The sequence below is a fragment of the Xenia sp. Carnegie-2017 genome, unplaced genomic scaffold (assembly GCF_021976095.1).
Source record: "Xenia sp. Carnegie-2017 unplaced genomic scaffold, XeniaSp_v1 HiC_scaffold_25, whole genome shotgun sequence".
In the NCBI taxonomy this organism is placed as follows: Eukaryota; Metazoa; Cnidaria; class Anthozoa; order Malacalcyonacea; family Xeniidae; genus Xenia; species Xenia sp. Carnegie-2017.
The window spans coordinates 5,453,967-5,474,247 of record NW_025813488.1 but is presented as its reverse complement, the minus strand read 5'-3'; the positions used below and the strand labels follow the sequence as shown (position 1 = coordinate 5,474,247).

The window sequence follows — 20,281 nt, the reverse complement described above, 5'->3', positions numbered from 1 at the left end:
CGTTCATGTTACTCGTGTGAACAAGGTAATCTAGCCGATTAAATATAAACTGAAGGAATAGATTGCACGAAACTCGAGGGCAAGGCCTTCCAAATGGTTATAAGACGCGTTATGCCTGGAAAAACGCCAACTGATTTTCTTCGTGGTCTGTTTATTTCGTCTCGTTTATCGTTAATGCGAACTTTATTTGTGAATACAGCAGCTAAATAACAATTCGTTTCTGATCAAAGTATTGAACGCCAAAAAATGTACTCGTTTCAGTATTATATTTCATGTATTCAGATGTATTGAACACATTTGTTTTATAAAAGACTTTCGAAGTACAAATCATTCAAAAATTACATAGTAGGAGTTAAAAGAAACGTGGCAAATTTTTTTACAATGTCAAAGGTAGACCGAAAATTAAAGAAATAGCGTCGAACACTCATAAGAAAGGAGAACCTGAACAAACGCTGTATCTAATAAATTTAATATTTGAATTGACTGAATTTGAGTTATCGTTGGTTGTATAATTATAGTCTTTTTTCAAACGCTAAGTATAAAGTAATATTATTTAATATAAATGATTGAAAAATTGTTAAATTGGCTTTTATTTTACAAAAATACTTTTTGCCAGTCTTAAAAACTCAACTTTAAGAATTTTCAGAAGTCCATCTTCCTCTTGTTTCTTGCTTTTTTAGGATTTAATAGTTCTTCAATCAACTTAAAGATAGAAGACGTCAAGAAAAATAAAAATTAAAGTGACGAAAAAACGCACCAAAAAGGGACCTTACCTTACCTTACCTTACCTTACCTTACCTTACCTTACCTTACCTTACCTTACCTTACCTTACCTTACCTTACCTACCTTTACCTTACCTTACCTTACCTTACCTTACCTTACCTTACCTACCTTACCTTACCACCTTACCTTACCTTACCTTACCTTACCTTACCTTACCTTACCTTACCTTACCTTACCTTACCTTACCTTACCTTACCTTACCTTACCTTACCTTACCTTACCTTACCTTACCTTACCTCTGTGCATTTTGGGATACCTCCCCGCCCATGGGATGAGACATAGTCTCCCCCAGGTTATGTTGTTGAGTCTTGCATGACCCCTTGTGAGTTTATACTTACTGTTCTTCAGACAGTTAGATACTTCCTTCACTGTGCCTCAGCTAACCCGGGGTTTCATCACATCAATCGGTTCTTCTTATCTGTTCTTCAGACAGCTAGATACTTCCTTCACTGTGCCTCAGCTAACCATGGGTTCATCACAACATCAGGTTCACATCAACATCTTCATTGACCCAACCAGGATTTGAACCAACATCATCAGCATCTTACACAGGAACATCAGCCACTAGACCACACAGGTCATGTTGACAACTACCCATTACATCAAACTAATATGCCTTTCCAACCCCTCATAAGCATAAAAAATAATTAAATTGACACCCCACTACTTCCCACCATTACAATTAAACACTTTTCATCTAATATTTAATAAACTCTTTATTGATCATAAACAATTCTTCCTTACTTCGTTTCCAACTCTATCCACTGCATACAAACCATTTCTTCTTGTCCAACTCTATCCGCTGCATACAAACCTTTTCTTTCCATCCAAATACAGCTTTTGTATACAAACGTTTCTTCATATCTAACTCCAATAAACACTTACTGAACATACCATCTTTTACATTATATACATGCAACTTCACTTATCAAAATCTTTTAAACTAGATGATTTGAACCCAAAACTAGCATTACATGTTTCAGCATTTATATCATTCATTTATATTAAAATCGACTGTTATTCCCATCTCTAATATCATGTTATTCCTCCCAGTTAGTTCAATCCTTAGACGACATTAGTCCAAATACTCCCTTTGTTGACAACCTTAGCATTACTCATCATAGTAAAAGAAAACTTAAACTAAATGGTTTGAACCCGGGAGTATCGTTACATGTTTGTAGCTGTACATTGTCCAGGTTATTATAGTCTTGAAAAGGACGGTTTTTGTTGACTGATGTTTTGAAATCAAAATGAAACTTTTCACTCTTAAGATGACTACCACTATGCTTTTTCAAGCATCAGTCAAACCAACATTCCTTCTCAAGACTAATTTAACTTCGATAAACTACATGCACAAACATATATCACCTCATTTTATTCCCAATATATTATAACATTTCCTGCATATTACTTATATCTTAACTCTCCCTTATTTTACTTAATCAAAACTTTCTTCAATCTTAAAACCCTTAAATATTTTTCCCACAAAACTTCCCTCCCCTGAAATACCCCATACTTAAACATACTTACCTCAACTACAAATTTTCATGATCTTTTTCATAACCACAACCATTTTTTCACCAAACATTTATATACAACTTTTCTTCATCATTTTTCATGAGGTTCTTGTTAAACACTTCTTGCACCTGAAATCACAATACGACATTTACCATCATAAATAATTATAACATCCCTTACACTCAACCATTATTAAATTCAAGTCAACACACTTAATAATAAAATTTCTTTTTTAAACAACTTTTTTCTTCGGAATTGTGACCAGGGATATACCGGGCAAAAAGCAAATTCTTAATATAAATATCAGAGACCAGCAAACTGCTTTTAAAAGAGATATTTAATACAAAATAACATATAAAAACAATATTTAGAACTGTAACGCTTCATCTCACTCACATGAGACAGTATTAAATTACAAGTATGGAGGGATATATATATATATACCTATATTATAGCTATATATATATATACCTCTATACTTATAATTTAATACTGTCTCATGATGTCTTGAGAGTCAAGACCAAATGTTACACTTCTAAATGTTTTTTTTTATTTTGTATTAAATGGCTCTTTTGAAAGCACTTTGCTGCGCTCTGATATTAATATTAAGAACTTTTTCCTTGTTGTTATATAAATAGACATTAAATTCTTCTTTCCATTTCCCTTCAAAAATTCAAACAACTATTTCACTTTTCCCCATTTGTTATAAACACAACCAAAACAAAATATGTAAAAATTTTCAAATCATCAAAAACCTGAAAGTAAATCATAATAAATACTTCCACAAAACTTTAAATTAGTCCCGCTCGTTTATAACACTTTTCCTATCATGAAATAACTTTATGACAATCATTTATGTCAAAAATTAAGAAACACCCACATTTTCCAAACCTTTTGATCATTGTCTTAATTTAAACAATAGTCAAACTAACAAAACAAAACCCAACCCAACACAATCTCAACTTAAACTAAACAATCCTTTTTATTCTTACTTACAAAACACATTCCCCAATTGACATATCACTAAAGTCTATTCCACAAATCTCGCTCCCAAACATTTTTGTGCCATACATTCAAATCAAGCAAAATTTAACCTCATTTCGTGTGTTATAAACCAATAACATAACATGCACTTCCACAAATATTGAATTTAATCTTCAAATCTCACTGTTTCATGTACAAGTGTTTTCAATCAACCCAATCCTTATTACGACAAAGTTTGAAAAATCCAAAATGGCGGAACATAACATACCATATCTTCATTTCAGTCAACATATTATACAATTTTCAGCAGTTTCCACACCACTTCAAACTTCTAACTTATTTTAAATAACATGCCTTCAACTTTTCCTTACTTTAACAAACCAACCTACCTTCAATAACAGAACATTGTCCGGTTTCGTTGCCCACGTTTGAAATAAACTCTTCGACATTTATCAATTTGCTGACTTACAGAAACTACTTTTCACAAATAGTTCAAAACAAACACACATCTGTAAACTCACTCTTATACTATAAATCTCATTACTTATCTATATAATATAATATTTTTCATAATCTTTCTGATAAAAGTATGTCGGCCCTACCTACCTAAGAATTTTGTAAAATAGCGCGTGATAAAAACGGTAAACTAATTCAAACCAACATCAAATCCTATTGGACAAAACTTGTCACATGTTCCATACGTCTATGTCATCAAAATTCATCAAATTCTGCAAACATTATTTTTTATCATCGTTTAGAATACCTAAATAGGCAATACATCTCGTGTTTTTAATAAACGATCTCAATACGTTCACTTTTCCTTTACATATGAACAAACATTATTTTTCCACATGCAAACAACATGGGCCATAATAATATATCTATTACAATATAATACAAAAACACACTCCACTTTTTCATCTCACTTTTCTCCAATTTCATCCATCTCAACTTTTGACTTCAAAATTGAGAACAGTAAATCCTTTAACAACAGTATAAAATCCACATCAACTAACTGAACCTGCCTAAGTACGTTTTAGAAATCACAAAAGTGATCCCTTTCCTAACATACAGCTTTCTTCCATGAACAGTAGACTGTACAGTTCAGTCTATATACATTGCAGTTCTTACTGAATTGTTAATCAACGGCTTATTTCATACATCTATGAACAAACATCCACCAATTCCAATCATTTTATCCAATTTTACCTGATCATAATAAAAAATTAGTGTAACCAAAACCTCCAATTATCCTCAATCCAATTTTTATTAAATTCGTCAAACATATGTACATTAAAGTCTTTGGGAATGTCACCAAAATCTTCAAATACACTTTGGAAAAATGTATTTTCATATAATTGATCCCGAAAAAATACTAATGCTTGATAGAACCGTGAATCGTGCTGAAGCAAATAGCTAACACCCACACATCGTAAAAATATACGTTCAAGTGTTCGTATCCGCTTATTATGAATAAGTTTGCACCGAATTTTGTATAAGTACATGTGCGTCATTAAAAAGAAATCAAGCAAAGAAGCAGTCCGATTCTTCGCATCGATCATCTTATCATGCATCATAACAAGTTGTATAGTTGGATGTAATGAATCTTTATATGCTTTAGCAACCCCTAATCTCTCACATTGTGCGTAATGATGTTTTTCGTATAATGTTATAGGTATGTTTTCACCTTCAAAATACTCGAAAACACTATTCAACGATATGATGTTGTTTCCTTTACAAACTTTATTGAATGATGTTTGTAGTTGTTTGTAGTAGGCTTTGATTTTCGTTTTCTTTCCTTCGTCAACTTTCTTCACATCTTGCGTTATAGATTCAAATAATGGTAGACAAGCGTCAATAATCTCAAATCCGTCAACATTGATATTATCAAATCGAATATGTAGACTTCTACTCATTCTAAAAAATAAACAAATAATCACTAAATTTATAGTTAAAGAAAAATAAAAAATAAACGCTTACCTCATCTATTGGTTATGATTATGTAAATTTTCATTATGCAAATTTTTTTGCATACTATATCCATAATGCAATATTTTCATTATGCAAATTTTTTTTTGCATACTATAACCATAATGAGATTTCGCCATTTTTTCAAAATATATCGAACAAGGTTGAAAATATCAATTTTAGTTTACTTTTTACTCAAACTAAACATACAAATACTTATATAGCGTAAAACAATGATGATCGTGGACAATTTCAATAATATCAGGAAAATATATTAAACCGCTTCCCTCTAAAACAAAAAATCAATGCATTTCGTCGACTTTAATATCTTAGTATTGTTTAAATTAAATTATATTTACCTTTACTGCGAACTTATATCACAGTAAAGGTAAATATAATTCGTGTACTATAGTCTTTGGGTGTTATTTTCGTGGGCTATAGTCGTTGGTTGTTATTTTCGTGTACTATAGACTTTGGTTGTTATTTTCGTGAGCTATAGTCTTTGGGTGTTGTTTTCGTGTACTATAGTCTTTGGGTGTTATTTTCGTGTACTATAGTCTTTGGGTATTATTTTCATGAGCTATACTCTTTGGGTGTTATTTTCGTGTACTATGGTCTTTGGTTGTTATTTTCGTGTACTATAGTCTTTGGGTGTTATTTTCCGTGAGCTATAGTCTTTGGTTGTTATTTTTGTGAGCTATAGTCTTTGGGTGTTATTTTCGTGAACTTGAGTCTTTGGGTGTTATTTTCCTGAGCTATAGTCTTTGGGTGTTATTTTCGTGTACTATATAGTCTTTGGGTGTTATTTTCGTGAGCTATAGTCTTTGGGTGTTATTTTCGTGTACTATAGTCTTTGGGTGTTATTTTCGTGTACTATAGTCTTTGGTTGTTATTTTTGTGATCTATACTCTTTGGGTGTTATTTTCGTGAGTTATTGTCTTTGGGAGTTATTTTCGTGTACTATAGTCTTTGGTTGTTATTTTCGTGAGCTATAGTCTTTGGGTGTTATTTTCGTATACTAAAGTCTTTGGGTGTTATTTTCGTGAGCTATAGTCTTTGGTTGTTATTTTCGTGATCTATACTCTTTGGGTGTTATTTTCGTGAGTTATTGTCTTTGGGAGTTATTTTCGTGTACTATAGTCTTTGGTTGTTATTTTCGTGAGCTATAGTCTTTTGTATGTTATTTTCGTGTACTATAGTCTTTGGGTGTTATTTTCGTGTACTATAGTCTTTGGTTGTTATTTTCGTGTACTATAGTCTTTGGGTGTTATTTTCGTGAGCTATAGTCTTTGGGTCTTATTTTCGTGTACTAAAGTCATTGGTATAGTAATTGGGTGTTATTTTCGTGTACTATAGTCTTTGGTTGTTATTTTCGTGAGCTATAGTCTTTGGTTGTTATTTTCGTGTACTACAGTCTTTGGGTGTTATTTTCGTGTACTATACTCTTTGGGTGTTATTTTCGTGTACTATAGTCTTTGGTTGTTATTTTCGTGAGCTATAGTCTTTGGGCGTTATTTTCTTGAGCTGTAGTCTTTGGGTGTTATTTTCGTGAGCTATAGTCTTTGGTTGTTATTTTCGAAGACTATAGTCTTTGGTGTTATTTTCGTGTACTATAGTCTTTGGTTGTTATTTTCGTGTACTATATAGTCTTTTGGTTGTTATTTTCGTGTACTATAGTCTTTGGGTGTTATTTTCGTGAGCTATAGTCTTTGGTTGTTATTTTCGTGTACTATAGTCTTTGGTGTTATTTTCGTGTACTATAGTCTTTGGTTGTTATTTTCGTGAGCTATAGTCTTTGGGTGTTATTTTCGTGTACTATAGTCTTTGGTTGTTATTTTCGTGAGCTATAGTCTTTGGTTGTTATTTTCGTGAGCTATAGTCTTTGGGTGTTATTTTCGTGTACTATAGTCTTTGGGTGTTATTTTCGTGTACTATAGTCTTTGGTTGTTATTTTCGTGAGCTATAGTCTTTGGTTTTATTTTCGTGAGCTATAGTCTTTGGGTGTTATTTTCGTGAGCTTTAGTCTTTGGGTGTTATTTTCGTGTACTATAGTCTTTGGGTGTTATTTTTGTGTACTATAATCTTTTGGTGTTATTTTCGTGTACTATAATCTTTGGGTGTTTTTTGTGTACTATAGTCTTTGGGTGTTATTTTCGTGTACTAAAGTCTTTGGTTGTTATTTTCGTGAACTATACTCTTTGGGTGTTATTTTCGTGTACTATAGTTTTGGTTGTTATTTTTGTGTACTATAATCTTTTGGTGTTATTTTCGTGTACTATAATCTTTTGGTGTTATTTTCGTGTACTATAATCTTTGGGTGTTATTTTCCGTGAGCTATAGTCTTTGGTTGTTATTTTTGTGAGCTATAGTCTTTGGGTGTTATTTTCGTGAACTTGAGTCTTTGGGTGTTATTTTCCTGAGCTATAGTCTTTGGGTGTTATTTTCGTGAGCTTTAGTCTTTGGGTGTTATTTTCGTGTACTATATAGTCTTTGGGTGTTATTTTCGTGAGCTATAGTCTTTGGGTGTTATTTTCGTATACTAAAGTCTTTGGGTGTTATTTTCGTGAGCTATAGTCTTTGGTTATTTTTGTGAGCTATAGTCTTTGGTTGTTATTTTCGTGAGCTTTGTTGTTATTTTTGTGAGCTATAGTCTTTGGTTGTTATTTTTTGTGAGCTATAGTCTTTGGTTGTTATTTTCGTGAGCTATAGTCTTTGGGTGTATTTTTCGTGTACTATAGTCTTTGGGTGTTATTTTCGTGTACTGTAGTCTTTGGTTGTTATTTTCGTATACTATAGTCTTTGGGTATTATTTTCATGAGCTATACTCTTTGGGTGTTATTTTCGTGTACTATGGTCTTTGGTTGTTATTTTCGTGAGCTATACTCTTTGGGTGTTATTTTCGTGTACTATGGTCTTTGGTTGTTATTTTCGTGTACTATAGTCTTTGGGTGTATTTTTCGTGTACTATAGTCTTTGGTTGTTATTTTCGTGTACTATAGTCTTTGGGTATTATTTTCATGAGCTATACTCTTTGGGTGTTATTTTCGTGTACTATGGTCTTTAGTTGTTATTTTCGTGAGCTATACTCTTTGGTTGTTATTTTCGTGTACTATAGTCTTTGGTTGTAATTTCCGTGAGCTATAGTCTTTGGTTGTTATTTTTGTGAGCTATAGTCTTTGGGTGTTATTTTCGTGAACTTGAGTCTTTGGGTGTTATTTTCCTGAGCTATAGTCTTTGGGCGTTATTTTCTTGAGCTATAGTCTTTGGTTGTTATTTTCGTGTACTATAGTCTTTGGTTGTTATTTTCGTGAGCTATAGTCTTTGGTTATTTTTGTGAGCTATAGTCTTTGGTTGTTATTTTCGTGTACTATAGTCTTTGGTTGTTATTTTCGTGAGCTATAGTCTTTGGTTGTTATTTTCGTGTACTATAGTCTTTGGGTGTTATTTGCATGAACTATAATTTTTGGGTGATTAACGTGCATGAACTCTATATATTCCTTTCAGAGTCTTAACATTTACCCCGAACAAGCTATGGATATAAAAGAAGGTAAGAACAATCGTTGAAGATTTGAAAGATGTAGACGTTAGGCAAATAATCTATTTTTGTACGTTCTGATTTATTTGCAAGTCGTGTACTTTTGAAGACTAGACTTCCGGATAAAATTGAAATGAATGTTGGTTTGAGTTGATTTGCGTCATATAGTGCCTAAAATACAATGGAAATTTTCAGAAGTAACCTTATTGCGAAAACAATAGATTTGTAAAAAAATGACGTAATTAAACGTACTGGTCATGGTTGTTGAATTTGCATGTGCGTCATTCATTGTGTTCATTAATTGCTTCCTGTCTTTTGTCAGAATGTGTTTAAAAGGACGTGTTGAAGACAGCCGAGTCATTTGGTCGCTGAGTTGGAGTCGGGTCGAAAGATTGTCGTGAAAGTTGGTTGATGGTAGAGCTTGAATACCGCGAGGAAGAAGTTTTGGCCTTCTGAAGATTCGTTGTAAATGTTGGGAATGAGAATTGGATTATCGGAATATCGTTCTTTCGCCCAAGAAATGCGAAGAAAATACATCGAAGCAGATAAGGTATTGTGTCAATTTTCAAATATTTTAACTTTATTGCGTTTATAGTATACATGCCTGTGTTTAACGTGTGATGTTTCATCGATCTATGGAAAGAAAAGCCTGTTGTTTTACGTTCATGTTACTCGTGTGAACAAGGTAATCTAGCCGATTAAATATAAACTGAAGGAATAGATTGCACGAAACTCGAGGGCAAGGCCTTCCAAATGGTTATAAGACGCGTTATGCCTGGAAAAACGCCAACTGATTTTCTTCGTGGTCTGTTTATTTCGTCTCGTTTATCGTTAATGCGAACTTTATTTGTGAATACAGCAGCTAAATAACAATTCGTTTCTGATCAAAGTATTGAACGCCAAAAAATGTACTCGTTTCAGTATTATATTTCATGTATTCAGATGTATTGAACACATTTGTTTTATAAAAGACTTTCGAAGTACAAATCATTCAAAAATTACATAGTAGGAGTTAAAAGAAACGTGGCAAATTTTTACAATGTCAAAGGTAGACCGAAAATTAAAGAAATAGCGTCGAACACTCATAAGAAAGGAGAACCTGAACAAACGCTGTATCTAATAAATTTAATATTTGAATTGACTGAATTTGAGTTATCGTTGGTTGTATAATTATAGTCTTTTTTCAAACGCTAAGTATAAAGTAATATTATTTAATATAAATGATTGAAAAATTGTTAAATTGGCTTTTATTTTACAAAAATACTTTTTGCCAGTCTTAAAAACTCAACTTTAAGAATTTTCAGAAGTCCATCTTCCTCTTGTTTCTTGCTTTTTTTTAGGATTTAATAGTTCTTCAATCAACTTAAAGATGTTAGAAGACGTCAAGAAAAAATAAAAAATTAAAGTGACGAAAAAACGCACCAAAAAAGGGATACCTTACCTTACCTTACCTTACCTTACCTTACCTTACCTTACCTTACCTTACCCACCTTACCTTACCCTTACCCTTACCTTACCACCTTACCTTTACCACCTTACCCACCTTACCTTACCTTACCTTACCCACCTTACCACCACCTTACCTTACCTTACCTTACCCACCTTACCTTACCTTACCTCTTGGATACCTCCATGGGATGAGACATAGTCTCCCCAGGTTATGTTGTTGAGTCTTGCATGACCCCTTGTGAGTTTATACTTACTGTTCTTCAGACAGTTAGATACTTCCTTCACTGTGCCTCAGCTAACCCGGGGTTTCATCACATCAATCGGTTCTTCTTATCTGTTCTTCAGACAGCTAGATACTTCCTTCACTGTGCCTCAGCTAACCATGGGTTCATCACAACATCAGGTTCACATCAACATCTTCATTGACCCAACCAGGATTTGAACCAACATCATCAGCATCTTACACAGGAACATCAGCCACTAGACCACACAGGTCATGTTGACAACTACCCATTACATCAAACTAATATGCCTTTCCAACCCCTCATAAGCATAAAAAATAATTAAATTGACACCCCACTACTTCCCACCATTACAATTAAACACTTTTCATCTAATATTTAATAAACTCTTTATTGATCATAAACAATTCTTCCTTACTTCGTTTCCAACTCTATCCACTGCATACAAACCATTTCTTCTTGTCCAACTCTATCCGCTGCATACAAACCTTTTCTTTCCATCCAAATACAGCTTTTGTATACAAACGTTTCTTCATATCTAACTCCAATAAACACTTACTGAACATACCATCTTTTACATTATATACATGCAACTTCACTTATCAAAATCTTTTAAACTAGATGATTTGAACCCAAAACTAGCATTACATGTTTCAGCATTTATATCATTCATTTATATTAAAATCGACTGTTATTCCCATCTCTAATATCATGTTATTCCTCCCAGTTAGTTCAATCCTTAGACGACATTAGTCCAAATAATACTCCTTTGTTGACAACCTTAGCATTACTCATCATAGTAAAGAAAACTTAAACTAAATGGTTTGAACCCGGAGTATCGTTACATGTTTGTAGCTGTACATTGTCCAGGTTATTATAGTCTTGAAAAGGACGGTTTTTGTTGACTGATGTTTTGAAATCAAAATGAAACTTTTCACTCTTAAGATGACTACCACTATGCTTTTTCAAGCATCAGTCAAACCAACATTCCTTCTCAAGACTAATTTAACTTCGATAAACTACATGCACAAACATATATCACCTCATTTTATTCCCAATATATTATAACATTTCCTGCATATTACTTATATCTTAACTCTCCCTTATTTTACTTAATCAAAACTTTCTTCAATCTTAAAACCCTTAAATATTTTTCCCACAAAACTTCCCTCCCCTGAAATACCCCATACTTAAACATACTTACCTCAACTACAAATTTTCATGATCTTTTTCATAACCACAACCATTTTTTCACCAAACATTTATATACAACTTTTCTTCATCATTTTTTCATGAGGTTCTTGTTAAACACTTCTTGCACCTGAAATCACAATACGACATTTACCATCATAAATAATTATAACATCCCTTACACTCAACCATTATTAAATTCAAGTCAACACACTTAATAATAAAATTTCTTTTTTAAACAACTTTTTTCTTCGGAATTGTGACCAGGGATATACCGGGCAAAAAGCAAATTCTTAATATAAATATCAGAGACCAGCAAACTGCTTTTAAAAGAGATATTTAATACAAAATAACATATAAAAACAATATTTAGAACTGTAACGCTTCATCTTCACTCTCAAGACATCATGAGACAGTATTAAATTACAAGTATGGAGGGATATATATATATATATACCTATATTATAGCTATATATATATATACCTCTATACTTATAATTTAATACTGTCTCATGATGTCTTGAGAGTCAAGACCAAATGTTACACTTCTAAATGTTTTTTTTTATTTTGTATTAAATGGCTCTTTGAAAGCACTTTGCGCTCTGATATTAATATTAAGAACTTTTTCCTTGTTGTTATATAAATAGACATTAAATTCTTCTTTCCATTTCCTTCAAAAATTCAAACAACTATTTCACTTTTCCCCATTTGTTATAAACACAACCAAAACAAAATATGTAAAATTTTCAAATCATCAAAACCTGAAAGTAAATCATAATAAATACTTCCACAAAACTTTAAATTAGTCCCGCTGTTTATAACACTTTTCCTATCATGAAATAACTTTATGACAATCATTTATGTCAAAATTAAGAAACACCCACATTTTCCAAACCTTGATCATTGTCTTAATTTAAACAATAGTCAAACTAACAAAACAAAACCCAACCCAACACAATCTCAACTTAAACTAAACAATCCTTTTTATTCTTACTTACAAAACACATTCCCAATTGACATATCACTAAAGTCTATTCCACAAATCTCGCTCCCAAACATTTTTGTGCCATACATTCAAATCAAGCAAAATTTAACCTCATTTCGTGTGTTATAAACCAATAACATAACATGCACTTCCACAAATATTGAATTTAATCTTCAAATCTCACTGTTTCATGTACAAGTGTTTTCAATCAACCCAATCCTTATTACGACAAAGTTTGAAAAATCCAAAATGGCGGAACATAACATACCATATCTTCATTTCAGTCAACATATTATACAATTTTCAGCAGTTTCCACACCACTTCAAACTTTAACTTATTTTAAATAACATGCCTTCAACTTTTCCTTACTTTAACAAACCAACCTACCTTCAATAACAGAACATTGTCCGGTTTCGTTGCCCACGTTTGAAATAAACTCTTCGACATTTATCAATTTGCTGACTTACAGAAACTACTTTTCACAAATAGTTCAAAACAAACACACATCTGTAAACTCACTCTTATACTATAAATCTCATTACTTATCTATATAATATAATATTTTTCATAATCTTTCTGATAAAAGTATGTCGGCCCTACCTACCTAAGAATTTTTGTAAAATACGCGTGATAAAACGGTAAACTAATTCAAACCAACATCAAATCCTATTGGACAAAACTTGTCACATGTTCCATACGTCTATGTCATCAAAATTCATCAAATTCTGCAAACATTATTTTTTATCATCGTTTAGAATACCTAAATAGGCAATACATCTCGTGTTTTTAATAAACGATCTCAATACGTTCACTTTTCCTTTACATATGAACAAACATTATACTTTTTCCACATGCAAACAACATGGGCCATAATAATATATCTATTACAATATAATACAAAAAACACACTCCACTTTTTCATCTCACTTTTCTCCAATTTCATCCATCTCAACTTTTGACTTCAAAATTGAGAACAGTAAATCCTTTAACAACAGTATAAAATCCACATCAACTAACTGAACCTGCCTAAGTACGTTTTAGAAATCACAAAAGTGATCCCTTTCCTAACATACAGCTTTCTTCCATGAACAGTAGACTGTACAGTTCAGTCTATATACATTGCAGTTCTTACTGAATTGTTAATCAACGGCTTATTTCATACATCTATGAACAAACATCCACCAATTCCAATCATTTTATCCAATTTTACCTGATCATAATAAAAAATTAGTGTAACCAAAACCACTATTCATCAAATTCATAATAATAAAAACATTTTAATGCTAACAACTTGCAAACATGCTCATAATTGGAAAGATGTTAAAGATGATCATTGTGATCATGATAATATACAGGTACTTTCACCTGAAAATTTTTGCTAAAATTCCCAGTGAAGTTTACTTCATAGTTACACGGCAAAGAAAAAAAATTTATGGCTCAGGCACATTACTTCAACAAACTGACATCATTGCTCATTCTGTCAAAAGCTTAAGACACTATTGCATGTTTAAGCCTATAAAACAAATAGCTGATCATAACCATTTTTTTAAAAATGACAACCACATAATCCAATTACTGTGTTTATCTTTGTGGTCATCTACTTTGCATCAAAGCACATTATTATGAACTAATTTTTCAGATACAACTAACTCCTTATTCCTTGTGGCATACATCTTGGTTCCTATCATTTCCTTGATGCCGTACAGTCAGGTTGCATTCCTTTCATTCCTAGTATTGGCTGGGTACTACCATTTCATAAAAAGATTGATTGGAAAAAGGCAGCAGGCACCATTTCAAGGCTTCCTAACTATATAATTCTCCTTATTCTTTTAGGTAATGTATTCCCGTAAAACACACTAGTGACTATGTTTACTAAAATACATTACCTGCTAGTTTATCAATTCTTCAGTCATATTCAAAAATCATCCATGACCTTCCATTTTACTATGCAATCACTTGACAAAATCTTTCAGCAAAATTTTCTGCTTTTAGTTATGCTTCATCTTCCTATTTGAACTTCAACAATCCACTTTACAGATGATCGAACAAGAGGAGCTTCTTTGCTTCTGAATCTCAAATAGCTTGAGCTCTTCACAATTATTATCAGTAACACGAAAAACCTATGAGAATAATTATTGCAATTAGTTGAAAAGATGGACGAAATGACTTGCATGCATATTAAATTGCATTGCTAGATCATTTTTTTAAATCAAGCTTTACTTAGAAATAGAAACATGAAGAAGCATTCATCTCAAGCATTTACAGAAGTTAACTGTAGGCATCCCCTTGAGTAAAATTTTTTCACTGCGATCGTTTATAAATGTCTTGGCCCAAATAGATTGCGAATAATACTTCACATAAATGTTGTTATTTGCACGAGTTTTGCTTAAAAGATTCCTCCATAAAAAATGCACACCACCAAAGATTCTCTCGCTCTTATTCAAACTATGTTGTATTGAAAACTAATTCCACAACAGTCCAAATCACCAACTTTAACCATACTGTAAACATACCTTTTTTCTCAAATGTCATGTCCTTTCAAACATCAAATTGGCATCACATTGGGCACAAAAATCAACACCACACTCCACTAGATTCAATCGCTTAAAATCAAGCTATAAAAATTCACAAGGAAATTTAGAAAATTAATCAAAATTCCTGTTCTATACACTCAGATTTTTTTAAACTTCACAATTCTAAAGTATTTTATATCCCCTATGATATGTCAAAGATTTGGAGGTGGCACAAACTTACAAAAAAAACAAACTTTAAAGATATGTGACGACATGCCCTGCTTAATAATTATATATAAATATATTACTACGCAAAAATTTTGAAAATTAGTCATAACTCTTGATCTATTCACTCGGATATTTTCAAACTTTACAATTCTATAATATTTTATATCCTCCATAATACTTGAAAGATCTAGAGGTGGCATAAACTTAGAAATAAGAAAAAATTAACTTTAAAGATATGGACGCCATGCTCGGCTTAATAATTATATTTAAATATATTACCAGAAAGGGCAAAAATTTAGAAAATTACTCATAACTCTGGATCTATTCACTCGGATATTTTCAAACTTTACAATTCTAAAGAATTTTATATGCTCTATAATACTTGAAAGATCTAGAGGTGGCAAAAACATAGAAATAAGAAAAAATTTACTTTACAGATATGGACGCCATGCTTCGCTTAATATTTATATATAAATAAATTGGGGGGAAACCCCTAAATTTAGAAAATTAGTCATAACTCTTGATCTATTTTGTCCAACTTTATTAAACTTTACAATTCCATAGTATTTTATATCCTCTATAATATATCAAAGATCTGGAGGTGTCACAAACTTACAAACAAAAAAATATTCACTTTAAAGATATGTGACGCCATGCTTCGCTTAGTAATTATATTTAAATATATTAGCGGAAAAAGCAAAAATTTAGAAAATTAGACATAACTCTTGTTCTGTTCACTCGGATTATTTCAAACTTCACAATTCTAAAGAATTTTATATGCTCTATAATATTTTAAAGACCTGGAGGTGGCATAAACTTAGAAATAAGAAAAAATTTACTTTACAGATATGGACACCATGCTTGGCTTAATAATTATGTATAAATAAATTATCGGAAAACACAAAAATTTAGAAAATCAGTCATAATTTCAGATCTATACAATCAGACTTTTTCAAACTTCCCAATTCTAAAGTATTTTATATCCTCTATAATATATAAAAGATCTGAAGGTGGCACAAACTTATAAATAAGAAAAAATTTACTTTAAAGTTATGTGACGCCATGCTCGGCTTAATAACTATATATAAATATATTAGCGGAAAACGCAAAAATTTAGAAAATTACTCATAACTATTGATCTATTCCATCAGATTTATTAAAACTTCACAATTCCAAAGTATTTTACATCCTCTATAATATATCAAAGATTTGGAGGTGGCACAAACTTAGAAACAAAAAAATTACTTTAAAGATATGTAAGATACTTTGAAACCATACAGAGGAATTGCACACAATGAAACGAATGTAACTTAATTTAAATGGTTCATTTCTTTCAAAAATGATCTGAAACATTGCAAACCATCTTCTTTAGACCGAGCGGAGATGGCGTAAACGTGAAACGAGTTAATATTTTACTTGCAATATTAATAAATACTACAAAATAATATATAACAAGAAAACAATAACAATGATAAACCCAAATTGTTAAAAGAACATTTTTGAAGTAAAAACGACTCATGCAAGGTAACTCACCTGTTCAACTTATGATGATGAAAATATAAAAAAACATGAAGATAAAATAAAACACGACAATCATAAGATCTTCCACAACTTTAACTATGTAGCTGTATGTCCAGACTAGGTAAAGATCATTGGCAAGCAGTTAAGAATGTTTCGTTATATCAAAGGAACGATAGACTATGCTCTTTTGTTTCCACCAAATGGAAAACATTTTGATTTGTATGACTTTTCAGACACTGATTGGGGTGATGATGTAGAGACAAGACGTTCTTCATCAGAGTATGTTTTTTAGATTTATGAACAGCGCCATAAGCTGGTGCATTAAAAGACGAACATCCAACATAATAAGGCATTTACATTGTATTCAGTGGGGGAGGTCCTGAAACATTCTCGCTACAAAAATTACCTTAAAGAAAGAGAACAGCATCTACAAAAGAATGGGTACGTTATATTCTAATTTTTGTTTCATGAGAACTTTACCAAAAATCTACCAGCAAAATCAGCAATATAATATACGCACTACTGCACTTGGCATGATTATCAACCACTGTAATTTCAATAAATAGCAATTTTCTATAAATGTCAGCATTAGCAACATAATAATGAAATATCCTCGTGTTTTATCCTCATAAAACACGCTCAATTTTGATCATTAGTAGATTGCTCCAAGAAAAGCATTGCATGAAAAATGGTGGTATAAGTCTCGGTCGTCTGAGCCACTCCGGATCCACGTGCACCACATGGGATGATTAACTGTGAATCACTTAGAAAAAATTTTGTAAGCCTGTAAGAAATTGCTGGGATTTAAACCAAAACCAAAATGTGAACTTTGCCACACCGTTTATCTAATAGTTCTAATATTTTTCACTGCTCATGATTGCATTACGAACATATACATAGAAAGAGAATAGTAGTTAAAAAAACGAAATATTAATACAAGACATTTGTTCACGTCTTCCAATTGTCAACTGTACAACTACTTGTTTGGTCGCATTTGTTTCTAATAAAATGGGTTTCTCTTTTATGTTATGATTCCATCCTTGATGCAATCAAAAATAAATATACGCATTTAAAGTCATCCATTGGTTTCTTTCACGAATGCTATATTCTTGTAAGAATAACAAGTTCAAAAATCCATCACCACAAGCACAGTAAATTTTACAATCCATCACGACGAGCAAAGTAAATTATAGAACTTTACATCACCACGTGCACAGTCACAGTAAGCACTATAATGCATCGCCATATGAATGGCTACGTGCAGCTTTATTCGACAAAATTTATATCTGCATATTGCTTCACGCCGTTCTATCACAACGGTCCGCTTCAAACGAATTTTCATACATCATTGTCTTCCGTGATTCCTGCCTTTGTGTTTTCGTCCTGAATAAGATTTTCTGCTATTGGATAAGCCGATAAACATACCTTTGCGTCAATATGAACGCTCACCTTCGGCTTATTCACGCTCATACTCGGGACGTATGCAGTCTTGGACTTACGTCGGTTATTAGAAGAACCGGCAAGGAACTTGTTACTCACGTGTATTGAAGCTTTGCGAGAAGGAATCGCGGATTTGTATTTACAATTATCACAGCAGGAACACGGACCCTGCTCATCGGCAGAACTGCCTTTCATAGAGTATGTCGTCTCTGAGACCTTACCTTTCGCTGATGACTTTATGATCTTTCTTAAGCCGATTATCTGGATAAAGATTTTCAAAACAAGTAAATCACAGACCAAGACAGGGATACACTATACAGGGAGTATTGTTAACTATAGCATGGAAAAATAATGATGTTCAGTTTTTTTCAAAAAATGGATTATCCTAACCTTGTTTCGATGACAAATTCAACTTGATTCGTGTTGAACAAAAAACACTAATTTTTCCCAAAACCGAAAACTTTAAAGGAATGTTTGAAAACAAAGACTACTCCAAACAATGTAGAAGTTTAAACTAAAAATGTTCTGTTGGTGTATGAGAATGATAAAAAAACGGAGACAAAAATATTTCAACAAACCTTGGGTACGAAAACAATACCAAGGGTAGCAGCAGTACAAATGATCACGACGAACGACATCAATGCTAGGTAAATATTATAATATTTTGATGCCGACATCAATGTGGCCAGTATTACACCAATAACTGACAAGATGACAACGTTGTATACAGATATGCCGATGTACTTGGAATCGTTTAAAGCTTTGATCTCGATATTTCGTGTTTCCCACGCGAGGAAGATACCAAAGACCAACAATAGTCCTTTAAATGCCAAACTTGTGATGAGAAAGATGTTATCGTGTTTAGATGTGCAGTGAAATATGCGAGGATAGATGAGGACATCTTCTCTTTATTTTCCTAGAACAAGTAAAAATATTAAAACAAATTATTTTTTACACCACAACCGCATTTGCAGAAAAACAACAAAATAGAAATGAAACTTGTGAGCACCAAACGTAAGGTGCAACGATCCTTTGTATAAAAGAATCACCTCAACTGGTAGATCAAGAATGTCAGATGTATAAGGACTTATGATCATCCAGGCAGTCAATATAATACACTCCAATGTCAACAACACTAAAAGCAGACCATACAGATGGAAATTTTAATAACCTAAAAATAAAAACAGTTTTATATAAATACGACAGACATGCTCCTCTTTATTATAAATGTTAACAAAAAATCGATTCGTTTATTATCTTTACTAAACTTACAGCTCGTCTGAAATTCTTTGAAGCTGTAAAAATCCTATGAACTCTCCAGGTTTTGCTGAACATCGCACCAAATGCAGTGGTAAATCCCAAAGACATAAACCAAACACGAACCTTCACAATATAGAGTTGTTGCCGATATTAGTGTTGTTACTATAGAATGTTACTAACAGAGATATTTGTAAAGATTTTGATGTTTGGAAAACAGAAATAGTGAATACATTACTTACATTGCACAAGTTAGCATATGATTGCAAGGAGACAAATCTTGAGTCAATGGTGTCCAATATCACTTTAATAATACATAAAAATGCCCCAAATATAATGATGTTGTTCACATTAGGAGAAGACATCTTAATATACCTATAAAAACATTATTTATCGTGTTCAATAATTGCTGAAGGATCATAGAAAGTGGATCATGTAATAAAACTTGATTGAAGTGAAGCGAAAAAATTCTGGTAGAGTTTCAAAATGAAATGAATTATATTATTAGGAAATTTACACACATACAAAATGCCGACACGTGTATGTTGTAAAAAGTTACGTCTTTGTAAGAGTTTTTCAAAAATTTTCATTTCATTTTCAGTTTTCGCATTTCAAGAATGATTTTAATGGAAAAATCAGATGCAACTGCTCAACAAACCTAATTT

At 32.1% G+C, this 20,281-nt stretch overlaps 1 protein-coding gene and 3 long non-coding RNA genes across 4 annotated transcripts; 2 read left to right on the top strand and 2 right to left on the bottom strand.

Moving 5' to 3' along the window:
- Nucleotides 1–978: 978 nt before the first annotated feature.
- LOC124452711 lies at nt 979–10,884 on the top strand. Its single transcript, XR_006950849.1, has 2 exons — nt 979–1,076; nt 10,447–10,884. It is a non-coding gene; the product is annotated as an uncharacterized LOC124452711 (long non-coding RNA).
- On the bottom strand, nt 1,529–3,884 carry LOC124452710. The gene is made up of 2 exons (XR_006950848.1): nt 3,676–3,884; nt 1,529–2,430 (listed from the first exon to the last, which is right to left on the bottom strand). It is a non-coding gene; the product is annotated as an uncharacterized LOC124452710 (long non-coding RNA).
- LOC124452707 lies at nt 8,699–10,262 on the top strand. Its single transcript, XR_006950842.1, has 3 exons — nt 8,699–8,801; nt 9,112–9,339; nt 10,130–10,262. It is a non-coding gene; the product is annotated as an uncharacterized LOC124452707 (long non-coding RNA).
- Nucleotides 10,885–17,347: 6,463 nt separating the features above from the next.
- On the bottom strand, nt 17,348–19,267 carry LOC124453497 (gamma-aminobutyric acid type B receptor subunit 2-like; the record flags this gene model as incomplete). Its single annotated transcript, XM_047004314.1, has 2 exons — nt 17,348–18,620; nt 18,938–19,267. Coding segments are annotated over 2 exons (693 nt in total), but the record flags the coding sequence as incomplete, so codon positions are not given.
- Nucleotides 19,268–20,281: the final 1,014 nt, after the last annotated feature.